General features: G+C 41.0%; 1 protein-coding gene across 4 annotated transcripts in view; it reads left to right on the forward strand.

Annotated features, from left to right (window-relative positions):
* The first annotated feature begins 73 nt into the window (after window positions 1-73).
* neurl1b (neuralized E3 ubiquitin protein ligase 1B) overlaps window positions 74-20,167 on the forward strand; it is a 27,912-nt gene continuing 7,818 nt past the window's right edge. For 2 of the 4 annotated variants that reach the window (XM_005719689.1, XM_005719690.1), the window contains exon 1: window positions 74-287. In XM_005719689.1, coding sequence (XP_005719746.1) covers window positions 191-287 — 97 coding nt within the window. In that variant the 5' untranslated portion in view covers window positions 74-190. Of the gene's footprint in view, window positions 288-16,624; window positions 16,936-20,167 lie in introns of those variants that run through there. The other 2 variants (XM_005719691.1, XM_005719692.1) reach the window with 1 other exon arrangement.

Below are 20,167 nucleotides of genomic sequence, written 5' to 3' on the forward strand. Positions count from 1 at the left end.
ATTTTATTGGACCAAATAAAGAGACAGCTAAAGCCACGTGGCTGTGTTTACTCCCTTCAAATTTCTGGCGGGATGGTTTTAGCAATAAAAGAAGCAGACTTTCACTATCCCGCCAGTCTGCAGAGACTGTACACGACAAGAGAAGCTCTGTAGTGATAAATGTGAAGTGTTGTTTTCTGGGGGAGACAACATGGGAAATAACCACTCTTCAAACTTGAGCATTCCCTCTGGCTTGTTTGGTTTGCCCCTCTCCAGCAGAGAAAAGAAGCTGAGCTGCAGCACAGAGGGTAAGCCTTACACTTTATTTCTCTGTGTGTATCATTTCAATCTGTTAAATCTTAGTTAAAAAAAACAAAACAAAAACAAAAAACATCTGTGGCTGCTCCCTTAGCCATGAGCAGGGGCGTTTTCAGGATTTTTGGAATGGGGTGTCACAGGGGAGATCAAGAGCACAGCAGAGGTGCTGCAAAGGAATTTGGTGTAGAAACTGGCTTAAAAAGACATGACTTACAGACTCATCTATGGCTCTGGTTCTTGTTACAGAACCAGGACAAAGTGGTTATTATGTGACAATGTGATGATTATTATTAGTACTGCCAAAGTGTGGGCCAGTGCCCCCTGGTGGGTTGTGAGGGTACTGCAGGTGGGCAACAGTAGTAACAAAAATTCAGTTTGAAGTTACTGACAAGTTTGTACAGTTGCATATTTATATACATTTATTTATATAAAAAAGTAAATTTAAACCCATAATAGGAGGAAGTAAGGTTGTGATAGTACTCTGACCTAAATTTACTGAACCATAATGAAGTTTGTGTCCCAGTGGAAGGTGGGTCACACTTTGGCCTTATCTGTTTGTGTATGACTGGATAGCATTAAAAATTTGCATTCAAAAACCTGTTGTTTTATATGTATATTCAACAAAAATTTCAAGGAAATGTATCACTTTCTCTTGAATTTTGATTAGAGTTTTTAGGTGGGCCTAAAAACTAGTACTCCTTATGTTGAATGACTTTTCATAATCTTATTCATGATATAACTGGATCGTTATTATTGCTGTTATTATATAATTGTTGTAGCTTTAGCTATAATAATACAATTACTTTACAAAATAATAGGCAACTAAAGTGTTAAACTAAACAATATTGAGTACAATGAGTAAAAACTGCATCTGAAATATAATGGAGTAAAAGCAGAAAGCAGAATAACATGGAACTACTTAGTTAAAGTAGAAGAATATTCAACCTGAATAAATGCACTCAGTTACATCCCTACTAGCCCTATCCATGTGCTCATCTAATTGTGTTTAATTGTAAGATATAATAGCAGTACTTTAGATATAAGTAGTGCTTTAGTTCATATATCATATCTTTAGTGGGGGGCATCAGTTATGGGTTAGGTGGCACTGGTCCTCCCCACGCCTCTCTTTTGGACACGCCTCTGTTCACCAGCATGTTTTGATTTGGCAGGTCTTTAGACCACATGACCTTCCTGACACAACCATTTGTGTCTCCTACTGGGATCGTACTAGGAATGTTTCATGTGTTAGGTGAATGTATAAGCCACCGTACAATGGAGCCTTAATGAATGCAGGGTTATTCATAGCACCACACGCAATTGTCCCACAATAATATGAATTCCAGTCATGTTTTCTGGCTCTTTTTCATATACTTTTAACATTAAACTTTCTACTTTCACATAAAACAAAAAAACAACACATTTTGTAGTTGAAACCCTTCTCCAGTGTCTTAGCCGTTTTCCCCACACCCTAATCAAACTAAACTTCTGTATTTGCTTTTTCAGACAGACAGGAAATGCCTGTTGCTCATATTGTTGCTATATTGAGGTCCATGTGGGCTGAGAGAGGTTAAAAGAGGCCACTTCATAGCTTCCCCAACACCCCCGAGGGGCTGATGAGAAACACACAAAAAAGCTTGTGAGAACAGACAAGGAAGTGACTGGTGGAGAACTAATGTAATCTCGAAGCAAGGAAAATATACAAACTGACTGTGTTTTCAAATTTTTGGTCCCACTATTGTTTCTTTCTTTTTCCTGTATTTATTTATGCCTCTATACATCTACACAGTTTTTTTTATTTATTTTATTTTCAATAGACATTGGCATCTTTTTTCTCTTTAATCACGTACATATAAACATTCTGTACTTGCTATGATCGCAGAGGAATGCGTTTTAGAAATGCGCATATGCGCCGCTAGGTGGTGCCATTGTATCATATTGATATCGCTCTATGGAGGGACCCTATTAGAGGGATCAGCACTTCAGGATTGAACTGGCAAGTCGAAGTATGACTTCATTGGACTTTTGTGGACAAGCTGAACTACATCTTTCATCAGAGTCTTTCCCTGGATTAATTCGCAGCACTGGACAGAAACACTTGTTTCTATTTAAGCATCCATTGTTCATTCTGTGAAGCAGCTGCATGCTTATTCTGCAATGAAGTGCAAGTAGATCCTTATGTCTTTTTGCTTCAGGCAACAAATGTGACTGTCTAGTGACCGCTCATTGGGTTTTTCCTATATTTAAGAGCTTCACAGAACAAGAGGGTTTCTCTTTATAGGACTAATGGTACTTTTAAAGCATTTAAATCAGCAGAAGACCTGATAGCATCGGCCAGGCTGGTGTTTCAAATTACAATGAGGCGGAGGAGAGAAGTGGTTGTAGAAAAAAAAGAGCAGAATTTGATTTGTTGTCTTCAGATCTCATGCATGTTTAGGTTGCATGCTGTATGTGTTACAGATTGCCTGCATTTTATATGAATATCAAAATAAGAATGTCCTTTGTGTGAACTTGTTCATTTCCCTCATTCATAACAAAGCTCTTGGGTGGCAAAGAGGGATTCAGTTAAACATTAAGCAGCGCTGACTTTATTTATGACCACTCGGCTGTGCGTGCGCCTGTGACAGAGAGAGGCAAAAGAAGAAAGAATATGAAAGACATTATCATTTCGGCAGTAATATTCGGTGCATATATATCACCTATTAATCATCTTCATTGATGGGAAGTCACGCTGTAAGCAGTCGCCATACATTTTTAATACTGATTTCAATTTTATAAATAGGTCCAGTCAGTTGGTTAGAGCTAATCCGTTTGCGGCTGTTCAGAGCAGTTCCCGGCTCTCATGCTGTGTGGTCTGTTTTCTGTTAAAACACTGGCAACAAACCCCAGATCTCCCTTATCGCAGCCTCAGCTTCCTCCTCCAAAGGTCAAATTCAATTATCTTTCCACTTTATTTTGCTCCTTGTCTTGTCTCTTCACTTCCAAACAGGGGAGAAGGTTTGACTACCTTCTGAACCGTGTGCTGGGATGGCTCCATAAATCTTGGGGTGAAAGCCTAATTTCAAGTACTGCGTTAAAGGGCCTACACTGTAGAAGGGGTTTGCATTTATACTTGCACGCTTATGAGTCAAGGTGTTGGCAAAACGTAAAAAATGATTGAGTCTAAACTTGGATTGTGAGAGCTGCAGAAAGGAGAAAAACATCATAGATCTGCTTTTTTTGCAAAGTGCTACACAACAATGCACCAACATGGATGCATACCTCGTCGAGGCGGAGTCCAAGCAGACTTAAAAAAAAGTATAATAAGGATTGCTTGTCCTTGATGTCCACAGCTGTCTGCCCACCAGCACGCTATAATTCTGCCTTTCACCCTGAAGTATGCATTTGTTGTTGGTGCATTGTGGTGTAATGTCTCATGGATGAGTCTTGGCAGTCACAAAAACATCAACAGGACTTGAGCCTCACTTTCACACTGTGATGATGGACTGCATAATACGTGGAAGTGCCTGAAAATGCTATCATACAGACAAAAGGATTTTGTTGTGCAACTTGTAGGCTAGCCTTGGAAAAGGGCTGGTACTGTGGATCTCTGTCTTATCAATAAAACATAGAGAAAAGCAGAAGAAGCTACACTCTAATTGATAACAGACACACAGTAATTATGTCTCTTGTTGTTGCTAATCCCCTGGGATATTAGATATACTTTAGGAAAGGAAGTTCTCATATTTACAAGCTCCAAAAATAGCCCTGTCATCCAGCACTCTCAGTATATCAGTGTCCTGTCTGAAGCAGGGGCCCTGCAGAAGTTTCCCACACGTGTCACATGAACGATGTCATGACGAGAGAGCGAGGGAGAGAAAAAGAGGATCATGGAGTAGGAAAGGAAAGAGGGGTTGCTTTAAGGAGAGATAAGAAAAATAACAAGTCCAAAAAAGCCCACCAAATGATGCTAGAAGGGGAGGGGGGTTACGATAAAGGGTGTGGCTGGTGATTGACCCATTGGCTGCAGAGAGAGAACAGGAAAAGGGGAACAGATGGGCGGAAGCACTCAGCAGTGTAGAAGTGTTATAGGGGAACAGAGCGTCTGTGAAATTGACTCGTTTTTCCTGCTTCAAATAAAAGTTTACGCATTGGGGTTTTCTGGCACCCACAACTTCGTCTTTCCTCTCCTGGATAAAATAAGAACAAATTCCAGAGCTGCAGTCTTTACCTGTTACTGGGCCCTGTTGTTTACCTGAAAATTTTAACTGCATACTGTACATTGTAACATCTCACAAGGTCCTGAACATGATATCCTCTTACAGAGTTCCCGCTGGTGCGTGCCTTTCCACGGCAGTTGTCTTTGATGTCTGACATGCAGTTTGTCTTTGGAGTTGGGCTTGCGGATAGCAGCTAGTGTCCAGTTCAGCACATTCCAGCTTTGCTAGATTTTTATGACAGTTGAATTAACAGCTACATTTGAATGTCAGATGCTGGCCACCTTTATATGATTTAGAGAAAAGAAAATCGAAAATATTTTGTACAGGGGGAAAAAAATCCACACGTTAGTCATGAAATCTACAAAAACACAAGATATGAGTAGCTAAATTGTATATCGTTAGCTTCATAGCATAAGTGCCTAAGTCATTTTTTTGTGTTTTCGGAAAACAAGAAAAAACTAATTTTCTAAATATCACATGCATATTTTTAAATATCACATGCAATTTGACCAAAAAATGACTTAGGCACTTATGCTATGAAGCTAACGATATATCAAGATTTCATCAGTTTCTCCAAATATTTTTGTTCAAAACCATGAGTTTACTTTGAATAAATCAAAGCGGTCCTTTGCTTTCACTCTGAAGTTTAGAAAGTTCATCATTCATCTGTCTTATTTTGCGATTAGAAACAAACAAAAAAGTAATTCTCACAAAAAAAAAAAATCATCCTTGCACTTCTATGTGAGAAAGGTGTTTATTTTGGCATTGAAGTCTGATTGGGTCAACCAAAACAAGATGATCTGAATCGCAGGAAAACTTTGGCTGCCTATTTGTCTTAGCGTCATGTTTGAGCTACAGTCACAGTTTTGCAAATCTGTCGAGGAGCAATGTTTCACCACATACATCGTTTATTTTTCTTCTGCTTTGTCTGGAGAGACAGTGATAAGATGCAGATACCCGGCTAGCCAGTATAATTTTCTGTCTTCATATTTCCTGAAAAATTCTCTCTGTTTGTAGAGTATCAAATATATAGTTGTAAGAGAAACCTCTGTATAAACACCTGAATCACATAACAAGAGGGGTGCCATGATTTTTGTGTCATTTGCTGACTGATTTGATCATTTTTTATGGACTCACAATCACTGATCTGTTATGCTGTGCATCTCACTCGTTGATCTTGAAGTTATATCTCAAGCAGCAGGAAAGAAAACAGCCTAAATGTGCTCAGTGAAGTGCATCTGTCCCAAACAGCATGGTCGCTAGCAGAAGAGTCAGTACGCACACCTTAGCTTCAAGCTGCACCATGGGAACTAGGGATGGATGAAAGCTGTTTCCCTGGAGACCTGGACAATATGGGACCTGCTCTGTAATTAGCTACACCCACCCGAGTCAGCAGCGAGGCAGGGAGCATGCCTCAGCTCAAGATGTTTCTCTGACTACATGTTGCTGCTTTGTTTTAAAATAGTGGGGGGGGGGACATGCAACGAGGCAATAGGGTAAAAGACAAGGACATAGCAGCAGGAAAGGAAGCAAAATGGGCAGCTAAGATTACAGGTAAAATATATAAAAATGTGCTAAAATTGTTACTTTTATTGAAAGCAGAATGATGTGATTCTCCGTTGGACTTTAAACAAAGACTTGTCATGGACTGTATATAGACGTTAAACACAGCAACTGCAATGTGACCAAATGGTTGCAATGTCGTAGTTTGAAGACTTTATCATGAGTCATTTGAAGACTGTCAATATTTTGTTGTTATAGAGCCAAATGTGACCATATTTGGACAGGAATGTGGACTTCTAAGTTATTTGCTCTTTAATGCTAGCAAAAGTATTAGCCTGATAGCATTAGCCTCACATAGACAAAGAGATGTGCTAGATAAGTAACATACAAGTAAAATGAAAATAAAATTGGACTCTCTGTTCATCTTATCAGATGATTCCTTTAAATCATGCGTTGGTCTTGTAACTGTAAGCATGTTTATTTATACTTTATGGAGATTGACTCAGTTTTGGAGTAAGCCTCAAGTGGCAATTTCAGGAACTGCAATTTTTAGCACTGGTTTCCAGTTTTCCTCACCAGAGGTCTCTGCTTGATGCTGCCATCCACTAAACATGTTAATGATATTAAATTTGCTAATTAAACTTTACCGTTAAAGTAAAGATGTGCTAGTTGGCATGATATGTGTTATAAGACAAACTCGAGCCTCTTCATTTAAGGGTCAGTGAGCAGAGCTGCGGGCCTTCAAACTGGCCTAGATACCAAAAAGAACAGCACGTTATTACTGAACCTCTGGTGCTGCTAGTGGCTTGAATTTCTTTTATGACAGTTGACACGAGTGACTCATGCACCCAGAACTAGGGAAGGAGAGGCCTGACTTATGTGCCCCCTGGAGTTTCATTTATATGTCCTTCATGGTGCACAGTCCAGTGGAGAACAAAAACTGCTTTGTGTTAGAGCCTCTGTTTTAGTTTGCTCAGATGTTTTTGATCGGGGGATAATTTTTTTTGGGAGGTGGTTAGAATACACAAACTGTGGTGAAATCACAAAAATAATAGGCATCTATCATCAGCCATAAGGTGAACCCAGAGGGAGTTTTACTATTTTGATAACATTTAAAGCTCAGGCGCCGATAAATTAGGCATTGACCGGAGCAACAAAGTAGCTTCTACGACTTTTGACATGTGTAGAACACTGTATTTTTTTTCTGCCTTGTATGGGAAATTTTCAGCAGAACAGTCCTGCGTATCACTCCTAACCCCCAAGAGAGGGCCAGAGAAGGGGCAATTAGTAGAAAAACAGGAAAGCTAGGGTTACAGGGAGGTTACCCTACATGCAGCTTATGTCTGTCATACTGTCTCTGGCTACAAACTGCAGAGCAATGGAAAGAGATGAGTGCTGAATGGAAATATGCATTTATGTAATGCAGTAGCTGTCTGCTCCTCCATATGCCCCTCTCCTTTTGGACTGTGAGACAAATCAGGTGGACCTTAATGGTCAAAGAAACGCAATTCCAGTAAGCTGAGATGCAGTGCCAAATGTCAATAAAAAAAGAATGCAGTGATTTCCAAGGAAAAAAAACCATAAGCCCACTTTTAAAATTCACAATAAAACACTTATAAAATGTTTAAACTTAGAACAGTTACTATTTTAAGAAAACAACAAGGTCATTTTCTATTCATGGCAGCAATATGTCTCAAACAAGTTGGGAGAGGGCCATGTTTACAACTGTATAGGATCTCCTCTTCTTTTAATAACTGTCTGTCATCTGGGAAGTGAGGAGATCAGCTGCTCGACTTTTGTGAGAGGAATGTTGTCCCATTCGTGTCTAACATAGGATTCTAGCTGCTCGCTGCTCCTGGGTCTTGTTGGTCGTATTTTTTGTTTCATGATGGGTCAAATGTTTTCAGCTGGTGAAAGGTCTGGACTGTTGGCAGGCCACTCTTCTACTACAAAGCCATGCTGTTGTAATAGGGGCAGTGTGAGGTTTGGCATTGTCTTGCTGAAATATGTAAGGACTTCCCTGAAAAAGATGGAAGCATATGTTGCTCTATGACTTGTACTTGTGCCTTTCAGCATTGATGGTGCCTTTCCAGATGTGCCAGCTGCCAATTCCATAGGCACTGATTTCCCTTTATAGCAGAGATACAGGCGTTTGAACTGAGCACTGATAACAACAATTTCAAATTCGAGTCTTCTAACCACGGATCGGTTTTCCAGTTTGCCTCAGTCCATTTTAACTTCGTTTACGTACGGCTTCGTATGTATTTCTTTGCATTGCCTGGAAAACTGGGTTCACAGGCAGTGACTTCCATGACGGAGTGCTTTCATCCCTCTTTTCAATGCAGTGCCATCTGAGGTCCTGAAGATCACGGGCACCCAGTACCGATTTTCAGCCTTGTCCATTCCGCACAGAGATTTCTCCAGATTTTCTGAATCTTTTGAAGATATTTGACAATACACGATGAGATATTCTTTGCAATTTTATGTTCTGGGACATTATTCTGAAACTGTTGGACATTTTGTTCTTTGCAAATTGGTGAACATCTGCACATCTGCCTCACTAACACTCTTTTTTTATACCTAATTGTGTCACTGACCTGTTGCCAATTAACCTAATTAGTTGTAAAAATGTTCTCCAGCTGTTTGTTTTTAGTACCACTTACTTTTACAGCCTTTCGTTGCCTTGTCCCAAGTTTTCTGAGACGTGTTGCTGGCATCAGATTCTACCAGACATGAAATTGTTCTTATTTTTCTTAAAATGAAATAGCCTAGCAGTTTATTAATCCCACCGGGGGTAAATTGTTTTGTTGCAGGCATAAAAATGTAAACACAAAAAATAGAAAATGTAGACTCATAAGTCCAACTAAGGCACTCAAAGCATACTTTTAGATTAGATATTCCAAAGTTAAAGAATACAATGTACAACAGTATAAACAAGATAATGTAAGTGAAAATAGTCCAGCCACAGTTTGGACGTAGCTTCTGGTGAATGTCCTCCTGTGGCTGTCCAGCGTGAGATGTTCCAGTATCGACAGTAACCTCTACCAGAGAGTCAGACTTCACAGCCACAACGTTACTGGCCTTGCAGATCAGTTTATTGAGTCTGTTGATATGCACTACTGTCAATCTGCTGCCCCAGCGCACCAAAGCACATAGGATGGCACTGGACACCACAAGAAATCCTGAGCAGATGGCAAAGGACCTCAGTCGTCTCAGAAAGTAGAGACAGCTTTGGCCTTTCTTGTAGAGACTCCATGGATGGATATAGGGGTCACTGGTGCTCTGGTCGACCTCATGTCCACAACCTTAGCCCCTTCATCTTTTTATCAGTTTTAAAATTTGATATCTTTTCTATTTTCTGTTATGAATAAATTGAGAGTTTATGAGGTTTGCAGATCATTGCATTCTGTTTTTATTTGCGTCTTACCCAGTATCCCACCATTTTCAGGATTGGGTTTGACGGCTGCTGGCTGTTGTTCCTGTGTCTTTTGTTTTGTTTTTGACTTCATAGAAACGTTTTTTCTTGAATTGAGAGCTTAGCCAGCTTTGTTGCTGAACCTGGGCTTAGATCTCATGTACACTGTGACCGACATGGTAATAATAGCAAAAGTATTTTGTGTCATAACCTCAGGGTCTGCCCTCGGTCATCGAGCCCTTTGTGGTCAAGGTTACTGGGGGAGCAGTTTGCAAACAAATGAAAGGAAATATCCAGCTCTAACTGTAACACACAAGCCTGTATGTCTCCTATAAAGTCCACATTATTCTGTCATGTCATTTAAAGCTTACCAGCACACTTCAATGCTTCACAAACTGAACGCTCCACTTTTCAGGAACATTAACTTTAATAAAATGCTGCTCCGGCTTTAGCGAGACATTATATTACATGATCAACACATGAAAGGGAAACTACATAAAGGCATGGATTAAAATGGCAAAATGGTTGTAGCTGAAAAGTCCCTAAACTTGGCTGCTCAGCAGTTTAGTTCCCCTCAAACCACTTGAGTTTCTCTAATGAGATTGTGAATTCTTTTCAGCTGAATAGTTGAGAGTGAATCAATTTAGAGGTTCGAATTTGGGACCCGGAAGGCAAATTCTGACAAGCCTTAAATTGCTTGGGAGGTAGTTTGCTTTTGAACGGTGTCATAAACTCTAATGATGTTAAGAGGCTTAATTGGAATTTTCTTAAATATAGCTTTGTTGTTTAATACAGACCACAAGAATTCACTGCCTCACTTTTGTAGCCCTCACAGGATTAATGTGAATATGGCACGGGACTTTACACAACTGCGGTGCAGCAGTGGAAGGCTGCGGGTTGACAACATCTACCCGGCCTTTCAAAATATGATCCCTTAAAAATATATTTACGCTGCGGTGAGACCGGGTTGGTTATAAACGCACATATTTACACAGACCTCTGTTTATTGGGGCATTATTTACTTTTAATCTTCACGAGATCCCCTTTTATTTTTCACCATTCTTCAATGATGATTAAAAATATATGGCTTTAGCTCATAAATTTTAGTGCTCGACAAAAACATCTCTTTCTGGAGCATGCCTAAAAGACTGTGTGGAGTGAGCCTGTGGCTGTTTGTGTGGAGTCATGTTAAAGATGACAAAGGCCTTGACCCGGGCATCAATAAGCCTTCCTATTCCTCTTTAGACTGGAGACCAGTCTGAGATCCGATGAGCCCTCTGACAACTGTAGTTTTCCACTACATCAAATAAGCTACAGTCTAGTAGATTAAAAGATGAATGCATAAGGAACACATTAAGATTATATGTCTACGCAACACAGTGTGTGTGCTTTTGAAGACTTCTCCAACTTATACCGTAATGGAAATTTTTTGTAAGGGTATGAATTTCGCATTAGGCAATACCTTAATTCGACCACCGTCTTGAGCCACACCTGAATCTGAAGACAGTGTGCGAGAGGCTAGAAGACGTTCTCGGCCAAGAGTATTTCCTGCATCTCCTCTGGTGGTGCATCCGCTCCTCATCCCAGAGAACATCGAGACAATAGAACAGATGGAGGAAGAAGACTGTCTGTGCATCTGGTTAAATGCATTGAAAGGACATTTTTAGCAAGCCTCCCACTGACAGTGAGGCCTGAAACAACATGGAGGAGCCATGACACAGCTTCATGTTTCACTACCAGAAATTAAAATTTAGTAAGATGTAGCAAATTTTTGTGCATCTAAAATGCTGAATAACATCAGATTTTGTTTTTCTCTCAGTGCCGCCTTGCTTCTGCTTCCAATGTCAGAGTAGCAGAGGTCATTTAAAGCTAGGGCCTGACATGTTACATAATGTCATGATTTAGACTCCCTCAATGGAAATTGAATCAGGAAATCCCCCCCATACCACAGTTACTATGTCCTTTACCATTATTAACATTACTGTGTCATCCACTCTTCACTTCCAGCTGTGGATTTCAGCCATGTGTAGCCCACCTTTCAAGATTTGCATTCCTTTAACTGTCATCTTTCACCCCTTTCTTCATATATATGTATAATTAGGTTTTAGTTTTTTTAAATTATGCATAGATAACATCATTTTTAAAAAGCTCAGATTGTCAAACGACTGCATTACACTGCATCATCTTCTCAATTTACACCACTCGTCAGTGATTCACTACCAGTGGTGTTTTTAATTTACTGAAATGTGAAATTGCAAAAGTGAAACCAAGCATTTTGTCTTCTTGAAACTACCACAGCATTCAGTCTTATGATCTGAGGATTTTGCAAATTAAAACAGTCTGTGAGGGCACCAAGCACATGGCAAGAACTCCTCCTAAAATGGCTCCAATTAAAGGCAAATGCTGCACAGTTGCTTTGATTTATAAAACAAAACAAAAAACTGTTTAAACGTTGAGTGTTTCATCATCTACGTGAGAGGCTTTTTACTGACACAATGGCCTTGGCAATAGTTGAACTCTTACTGCGTTTTTTGAAAAGCAGGTGCTTGACTCCAGTGGCCCGTTAAGAGTCGACCTAATGAAAAGACAGGAGGACACATTGGAAACAGATGTGAATGCACCGTAGTAGAAAACAGTGCACAAAAACAAAAAAGGTGACCAGAAAAACATTGTTGTATGAATGCGGCTTATTGTGCTGGCCCATGTGTGTTTGATGGAGATGGTTGTGTTCACATTGAAGGTGGGTATGACTCACTTCATCCATTAGATCAGTGGCTGGGGTTTGGACAGCAGCCCTCCCCCTGATACTGAGACCACCACACACAAACCTTCCCAAACAGCCATCTGCTCAGCATTTCTACACATGCCTTTGAATCTTTAAAGAGATTTAAAATACTGCAAACGTAACACTTTGCTGTCCAAGGACCAGTCACTGCGCTGCTCTGCATGGCAGCAGTCGCGCTGCCGCGGGCCAAGTTTCCTTGAGCAAACGAGGCATGTCTGCCCTCCTCCTCTGGAAACAACTTGATTCGCTGTAGGAGCCATTGATATCACTGCATTACACATGCTTAATATCCCAAAGGGGGACCATATGCATTATTATGTATTTTAGAGCACACCGTTGCTCTAAAGATGCAGCTTTTCCTCTGGACTGTATGTCGCTTCAGCTGGCTTTGCTGGTGTTTTCCGCTCTGGATTAATCCACGTTCGCACCTCGCACTCACTAATCACACCAAAATCTCAAAAGCTTGCCAGTGTACATGGCTCCTTAGTGCCACAGGAAAGTGTAAATTGAAAGTCAGAGCTTAAAATAAATTTGATGTGAAACAGCACATCACCTCCCCCCAGTTAAAGCACTTCTGTTTGATGGGCCAAATTGTGGTTTATGCCAGGTGTGCGTGATTAAGGTTAGACAGTGGTCTTTGAGTTAATAGGGAAATGAACAACAGTCGTACGTGTTAATATCTGATGTTCGGTTAATGCCACCTCAGTTCCTTCTTTGCCCCATGTTATAATTATTACACCCCTTAGAGGACTTTGTCACTTATAGTTAAACCAAACCATTTCCAAATGCAATAGTGCTGTTTTGTCAAATTATAACACTGTTACCAAGGAGAATGTGATTTATGCCCCTTTTGGGACCACAGTTTTTTCACTACATTGATTTGGTTTAGATTATTTTTTTTTTAGCTCTTTAACAAAAATATGTTGCTTCATTGATTTTAGAAGCCACATCTTTTTTTTTTTTTTGAATTAGGAGAAGGTCATAGTTTAGTTAGAGTGCAACTGGTACACTAAAAACTACACTGTGGGAATACACAGTGTGTTCACTTGTATGCAAAATCAAGTAATATGTGTATCGCTAAATACAAATACACCACTCGGGCATAAAATTATGACATCCCGCCTGATATGGTCCTGGTCTCACTTTTGATTCACCGCCCTGACCCATTGAGACATGAACTCCACTAGACTCCTGAAGGTGTGCTGGGGTATCTGTCACCAACATGTTAGCAATAGATCCTGCAAGTCCTGCAACTTGCGAGGTTGGGCCTCCGTTGATTGGACTTGTTTGTCATCCTAGAGAGATGAAGGATTGGCTTGAGATCTGGGGAATTTGGAGAACAATTCAGCACCTCAAACTCATCCCTGTGCTTTTCGAACCTTTGCTGAACCATTTCTGCTGAAAGAGGCCACAGCCATCCATGAAAGGGTGTACATGGTCTGAAACAATGATTAGGTACATAGTATATAAGTGTAGCAGCACGAGGTGGGAATAAAGTAAATACTCTTCACAGTTTAAAAGACAACGCCACCCTGGGAATTTCACCCAGAAGAATACTGGAAGTAACACTGATCACCAAGAAGGCACTTAGGTTTGTTATACTCAGAGACGAGGTTCGATGATAAAACAGTTTGACAATTTATTAATAAGCGGCATGCATATGGCCGCTGTCCACGCTGACTTCCACTTTAAAAGGCTGGCAGCAGCAGGAAAAGAAACCTCGCGACAGGAACAGACGGTAAAAGCAAAGCAGCAGCACTTCAGTTAGCGTAGCATTCTGTAAAACTAAGGCCCACACTTCCTGCAAAGCATAGTAAGTATTTACTATAAAAGAACAAAAAAGGCAGAGATCGTAACAAAACTGAGTAAACAGCGTCACGAATCATGAGCAGAGTGGCTCATAGGAGGCTTCTACGACCTAAAAACAATACCTGTTTACCACCAAGTAAGGTAATGTACGCACTACAATGACAAAACACCTTCCAGCCACGATGGAGGCTTCAGAAGGGTAACCCGCAAATGATCTCTGCAACACCAAGGGAAGTCAGGTGACCAAAAAGGAGATCACAGGTAAGCGATCCAGGAATGGCCACTATTTATACTAGCGCCCCCCTAATGCGTCAGGCCGAAAGTGGGTTGAACCGAGAAATAACATTCATCCTGCCACATGACATAAGTAACATCCACATGGATGGCAGGACCCAAGGTTTCCCAGCAGAGCATTACCCAAAGCATCACACTGCCTCTGCTGGCTTGTCTTCTTCCCATAATGCATCCTGGTGCCAGGTGTTCCACAGGTAAGTACAAACACCCATCCATCCACATGATGTAAAAGAAACAGTCATCCATCAGACCAGGCCACCTTCGATTGCTCCACGGTCCAATTATGATGCTCACATGCATCATAATTGGATGGAGATCAGCATGGGAACCCTGACTGGTCTGCAGCTAACTAATTTACATCCTTATATTATGCCTCATTGGTGTATATGACATTGAGAAGGGGCATGTGACAAGTTAAAACAGTGACCTGATGGCTCTGTTATACTCTGGGAAGCAGTTTGCTGACATGCTTTGGGTCCATTTCTCAGTTATTCAGTGGCTAATTATCCAGTGTCAGTGGTCTCTTTGAGGATGACAATGCTTCCATTAAAAGGACACGAGGAGTCGCTGCATGACTTAATGAGCATTAAAGGTATGTAAATTATTTCTTATGGCCTTCAAAATTACCAGATGTCAACCCAAAATTGGACACCTGTGGCAGATTTTAGACTGATGTGTCAGATGACGTTCTCATCCAAACACCAAATGAGGAAATATCTTTTGCAAGAGCGGTGTTTAATCCCTCCAGTTGAGAGTCGGTGCCAAGGCTCATTGAAGTTATCCTGGCAGGATGTGGTGGCTCAGCACCTACTAAGACACTTTGTTGTTTTTTCCCTATAATTTATCATCCATTTGTATTAGGGCCCTGTGTGGAAAGATTGATGATGTCATTTTTTAGGAAGGCAGTTTCTAGAAAGTGTATTTCCCCAAGTATCGCACAGTGGATATTTGTGCAGATGCCCCACTGTTTCTGCAATGATTGTGCAAAAAACGATCCTAAAAAGTACAGTTCTTTTTCTTTGGAGCAAAGTGAGCCTAGTAATCATGATGGTTTCATTAACACCCTGTAGTCTGCACTCACACAGTACATCAAGCATCAGGGGGAAGTAGCAGCACTTGTTCCTGCAGCTCTGTTGTGTTTACAGTTAAACTTGATTGCAGAACTCATTGCAGCCTCATATTCACTTCCTTTGTTAATCCCTTTGCTGTAGCAACTCTTTTTTTGGAGGCAAGGGTGAGGGCAGGGGGAATTTCACTTCTGCTTCGCTTCACCCCCTACACCATTCACTAAGGCGCTTATAAGGAGCCACCATATCCTGCTAAAACAAACAGCATTGAGGAGCAAGAAACAAACGCTTTTGTCTTTGAGTTATATTTAGTTACAGTCTGCCTTCACCCAAACACCATCTCACACAAGGCTTGCTTGCCCTCAGATTGAGTTAGATCAAATATGACCATGTTGTCATCTACCAGAAACCAGCGGCACTTCTCCCCCCCATCCCTTTGCAAATTGGCGGGTTGACTGTCAGCACAGTCAACCCGCACACACGAACCACCTAATTCTGCCATGCTTTCCAATTAGTCACTGCCATGATGGTGACGTCTAGGACGTATCATTTGCGAGCATAAATATTCATGCATTTCCATTTCTTCAAGAACAGATTCTGTTCATGATATTTGTCACACTGCTGCTGCTGCTGCACCTCGGGCTTCTGTAATGCTCATGCTTTCCTAGCTCCCCCTTCACTGATGTTCTGATTCCTACAAGCCCTGCAGGCCATGGCTCCTCAGAGAGCAGTGCGGTCCAGAAGACAGGAAACAGCTTGAGAGAAGCACAGCAGTCAAGGCTGTGGGAGGACAGAGGATAGGGTGGGGAAAAAGGGGATTTCCTCATACAATGCTTGGACTTTTATCAAAAGTGTGGAATCCTTATCTGCCGTGCACTCTATGAGTGAGTGATAAAATCTGGGTCGCTCCCCTTGCCATTGGTGTGTATATTGCTTTAGGGTTCTGTGATTTACAGTTTTGCTATCTATCAATCTATCTGTTAACTTTATGTAGATTAATTCACCCCCACCCCCTGCCACTACTACCGCCACATCCGTTAAACAGCCATGATGGAGTCATTTTATTGTTGCCAAACTTTCTAGCATGCAGTTATTATATGCAAATATCTCAACAGACTCTCCTTTTGCATCTCTATCAAACATACTGTTTGTCTTAAAGGCTACACGCCCACGGGGCTTCATGATAGCGGTGATTTAATCACGATTAATTATTAAGAGGCTCTGAGATGTTTTTGAAGAGGGGGGGGGTCTATGCTCGCTGTGTCTTTAAAGTCGTGCAGAGGGGAGCCCGTACTAAAGAAAGGAGGGGGCTGCTGTGCGCCAGTTGGAGGTATCTGCCTGTCGCAGCGCTTGCTGTTGACATTAAGAAGAGCGTGTCGGTGGTCCAGCGGGGAGGTACAGAGCGATCGGAAGGCACTGATACTAAAGACTGAAGCAGGTCCAGGCAAATATTCAGCAGACCCGTGATACATGGATGGACAGAGAAGCACTGCAATCGGGATTAAGTTGTCAGCCGGCGCGAGAAATTTCTGGATATAATGGGAAATTCAACACCTAAACCTTTGATAGGTGAGGCTCATTACTGATTTATCATTAACGAGGCTGGTAATGTTTACACAAGATAGGGTGTCTGTGCGGAACGGTTTGATACCCAGTGATACACATGGCTTGTCCTACTTGTGTTCGCTCTGCGTACAGACGCGCTTCCCATCACGGGGGCGCAGAGCGTGATTCCCAGGGAGCGAGTCCAAGCGAGCGCTCCAGTAGCAGTCGCGTTTCTCCTCATAATCACTTTGAAGGCATCATTTACGAGGTTTATACAAAGGGATGTGGCCTCAAAATTTTGAGAGCATTAGCATCGAAAATAGTCAGAAAAGTGACTATTTAAGCTAATGCTGGGGATCTGATGCTTGGGCATTAATAAACTGTAGCTACATAAATAATATGGCAGTTATTTAGCTCATAAATAACTACAGAACATACAGTGAGGAAGTGGGTAACCTGCCCTCAGTTATATTTCTGTTTGCAAATTAGTTGAACATACAACACTTACATTAAATTTATTTAAATTTTAAGCGTTTTATTTACTTATTTTCATTTTTTTAGTGTCATCATTGCTATGATAAACAAGGATTTAGCTTTTTTTTCCCCCTTTTTATTTCCCGCTTCCTTTTTTTCTCTTTATGTGTGGCACTGACAGCAAATATCTGGCTGTTTATTTGCCTTAGATTCTGGTATGATTACAGATTAAAATCACCAAGGGCACGCACTACAAGGACACATCAAGAAGCAAAACAAGAAAAATCACCACAAACAGTAACTGAACAAATATGAAACTAGGCCACATTCTTAATATATGCAACTATATTTGCTGCTGATCGCTTCCAGTATCTCCGAGTATCAGAGGTGTTTTATGTAAAGTACAGTCTCAAGTGATTGCCAGTGATTTGCATGTGGGTTGATTGTCAGCCCCTAGTTTTTGAATAAAGCTGCTGTAATGAGCTCTCAGAATGCCTCCTTCTGAGCCACTTTATGGTGACACCTAGAGCACATTACTTGATAATCAGTTCCACATATCACTTTGATTTAATGTCTGTCACCCTCTCACGCCCCCAACAGACCCACTCACTGGCTAAACGATGTGGTTGCTGCCAGAGCAGCTGAAGTGGGGTTTGGCCTGAGAATGTTTAGTCATAGAAAAACAGGAGCAGCCTGGATCCTATTAATGTTTTAATCAAATATCTGCATTTATGTAATCCATATCACAGAGTATATCTTCTCATCGCACAGAGTTATTTTGTTGGCTTTAGAGGTGATTACCAGGAAATTCCCTTAAAATCCACATTGTCTTGCTCACTGAATCATTTACAATGTGATGAACACATACGTCTGAGACATATGAGTGACTAAAGAGCCTGATCATCTCGTGGCCAAAGATAACTCTGATGAATGCACATAATCAAATTTACTATCAAAAAGCTCTCTTTGGCACGGCAGTTTGTCTTGTGAAGTCTTATGATTGCATTTATTTGCGCTTTTTTCTATTCATCAAGAGCAAGACAACGTTCCCATGCCCCAACTCTTCTCCAAAGCCAACTGATTCATGTACGGTAGCAGATACTGAATATGCTGTATGCGAGGAATTTGTCTGACGGCAATAACCTCCACCACCACATTAGCTGAACTAAAAAAAACAAACAATTTCTGATCAGCTGCCTGGACTTTGTTCACTGTAAAATGGCTCCAGCTCAGATTAGATTGCACAGATTTCTGATTTTGAATCTTAATTTAAGCTTCTTTCCAGAAAGCTGCAGATGACTTAGAAATGAGTGACAGATTGAAGGAATAACCAGTGGACAGAATCAGTCAGAACAGGAAAGTGGATGGCATTTTTTAATGCGCTGGTCCAAAAGGTCCTATAGCTGTTCTCTTGGGTTTATTTCTGGCAGCTATGAAGGTCATAGAATACCTCGCAGTGACCCATTGTGCCTGTCTTCTAGAGGGACTGATGACCATTTTTTAAATATATTCCCCCACATGGTGTCGTGATTAGGACAGTGAACTGCGTTATTTAACATCCTGGTCCAAAAGGTCTTACAGCTGCTCAGTTGGGTTGAAATCTGGCGGCTATGAAGGCCATAGAATACCATGCACTGATCCAATGGCTCAAACACTGATCCAATGGCTCAAAGCTATGACTTCATTCTCACACTAGCAAAGTAGTTTTGGTGTGGATTGTTTCAGATGGTAGGAATGAACAACTAGAGTGAATGCTCAGCAGAGGATTCGCTTGTTAAAAGATGTTTCAAAGATGACTCTGCCAAATGGTGGCAGGTTTACTAAATGGCATACGGACACTTTGAAAGATCACTGGGTACTTATTTTTCATAAATAAGTACCCAGTGATCTCTGTGGCACCGATGTAATGTGTATTCATGAGAGAAACCAGCTAGGGCTAACACAGACCTTGCTGTGAGCTGTCCCTTGCTGCATGACCTGTTGTGCTATGCCTTTCATCTAATAATGGCAAACAAGTGTCTATATCAGGCTTGGTCCTTTAACTGCAGACTCCCACTACGTCACTCTGTCAGCAAGGCAGATGAGCTGAAGGCCTATAGGCTAAGCCCCAACATAGTCTGGCCAACTCCATTTGACCAAAGTATATTTTACTCTTTCAAAAGCTAAATTCCTAGAGTGGAAAGGGAAGGGGCACCAGCACATCATTTGAGATGTTACAGATGTTCTTGCTGCTGCTTCATAGTTTAGAATATAATCAGTGATAATGTCTAATTTAGGAAATGTACTGTGGAACATTTCACTGAGTTATTGTCTTTTTCGCTGTGAATTTTAAACAAATGTAATCACTCTGCGGCCCCGGTGGAGTGTAGAAACCCAGCATCCCTTTGAAAATTGAATCTGAGCCAATCTATACCTTAAACAATAGTCTAAAGCTTTAATGCCATTTAATAGTTAACCCAAGCCCCCCCACCCCAGCTCTCTCTTGAGATACTTTATGGTTTGTCCTGTTTGGTTCCTGAACATTGTTAATTTGTTTTGCTCATAAAGAAATTCCTTTCCCCAGAAGGGCATTGACTCCTATGAAGATGAGATCAAAGATTAAGCTTTTTTTTATTTGGGTATTTCTATACTGACTAGGCACTGTGTGATTCATCCACCACTTCTGAAGATAACTGTGGAAGAATCAAAGGCGTTATTCAGGGATTTTAGGCCACGGATGTGTGTACCTCATAAATAGGAGGAAATGTTAAAATGATTTTTATTATTCTCTCTCTCTCTCTCT

This window comes from Pundamilia nyererei, unplaced genomic scaffold (genome assembly GCF_000239375.1).
Source record: "Pundamilia nyererei isolate P.nyererei 1_Seehausen unplaced genomic scaffold, PunNye1.0 scaffold00001, whole genome shotgun sequence".
NCBI classification, from domain to species: domain Eukaryota; kingdom Metazoa; phylum Chordata; class Actinopteri; order Cichliformes; family Cichlidae; genus Pundamilia; species Pundamilia nyererei.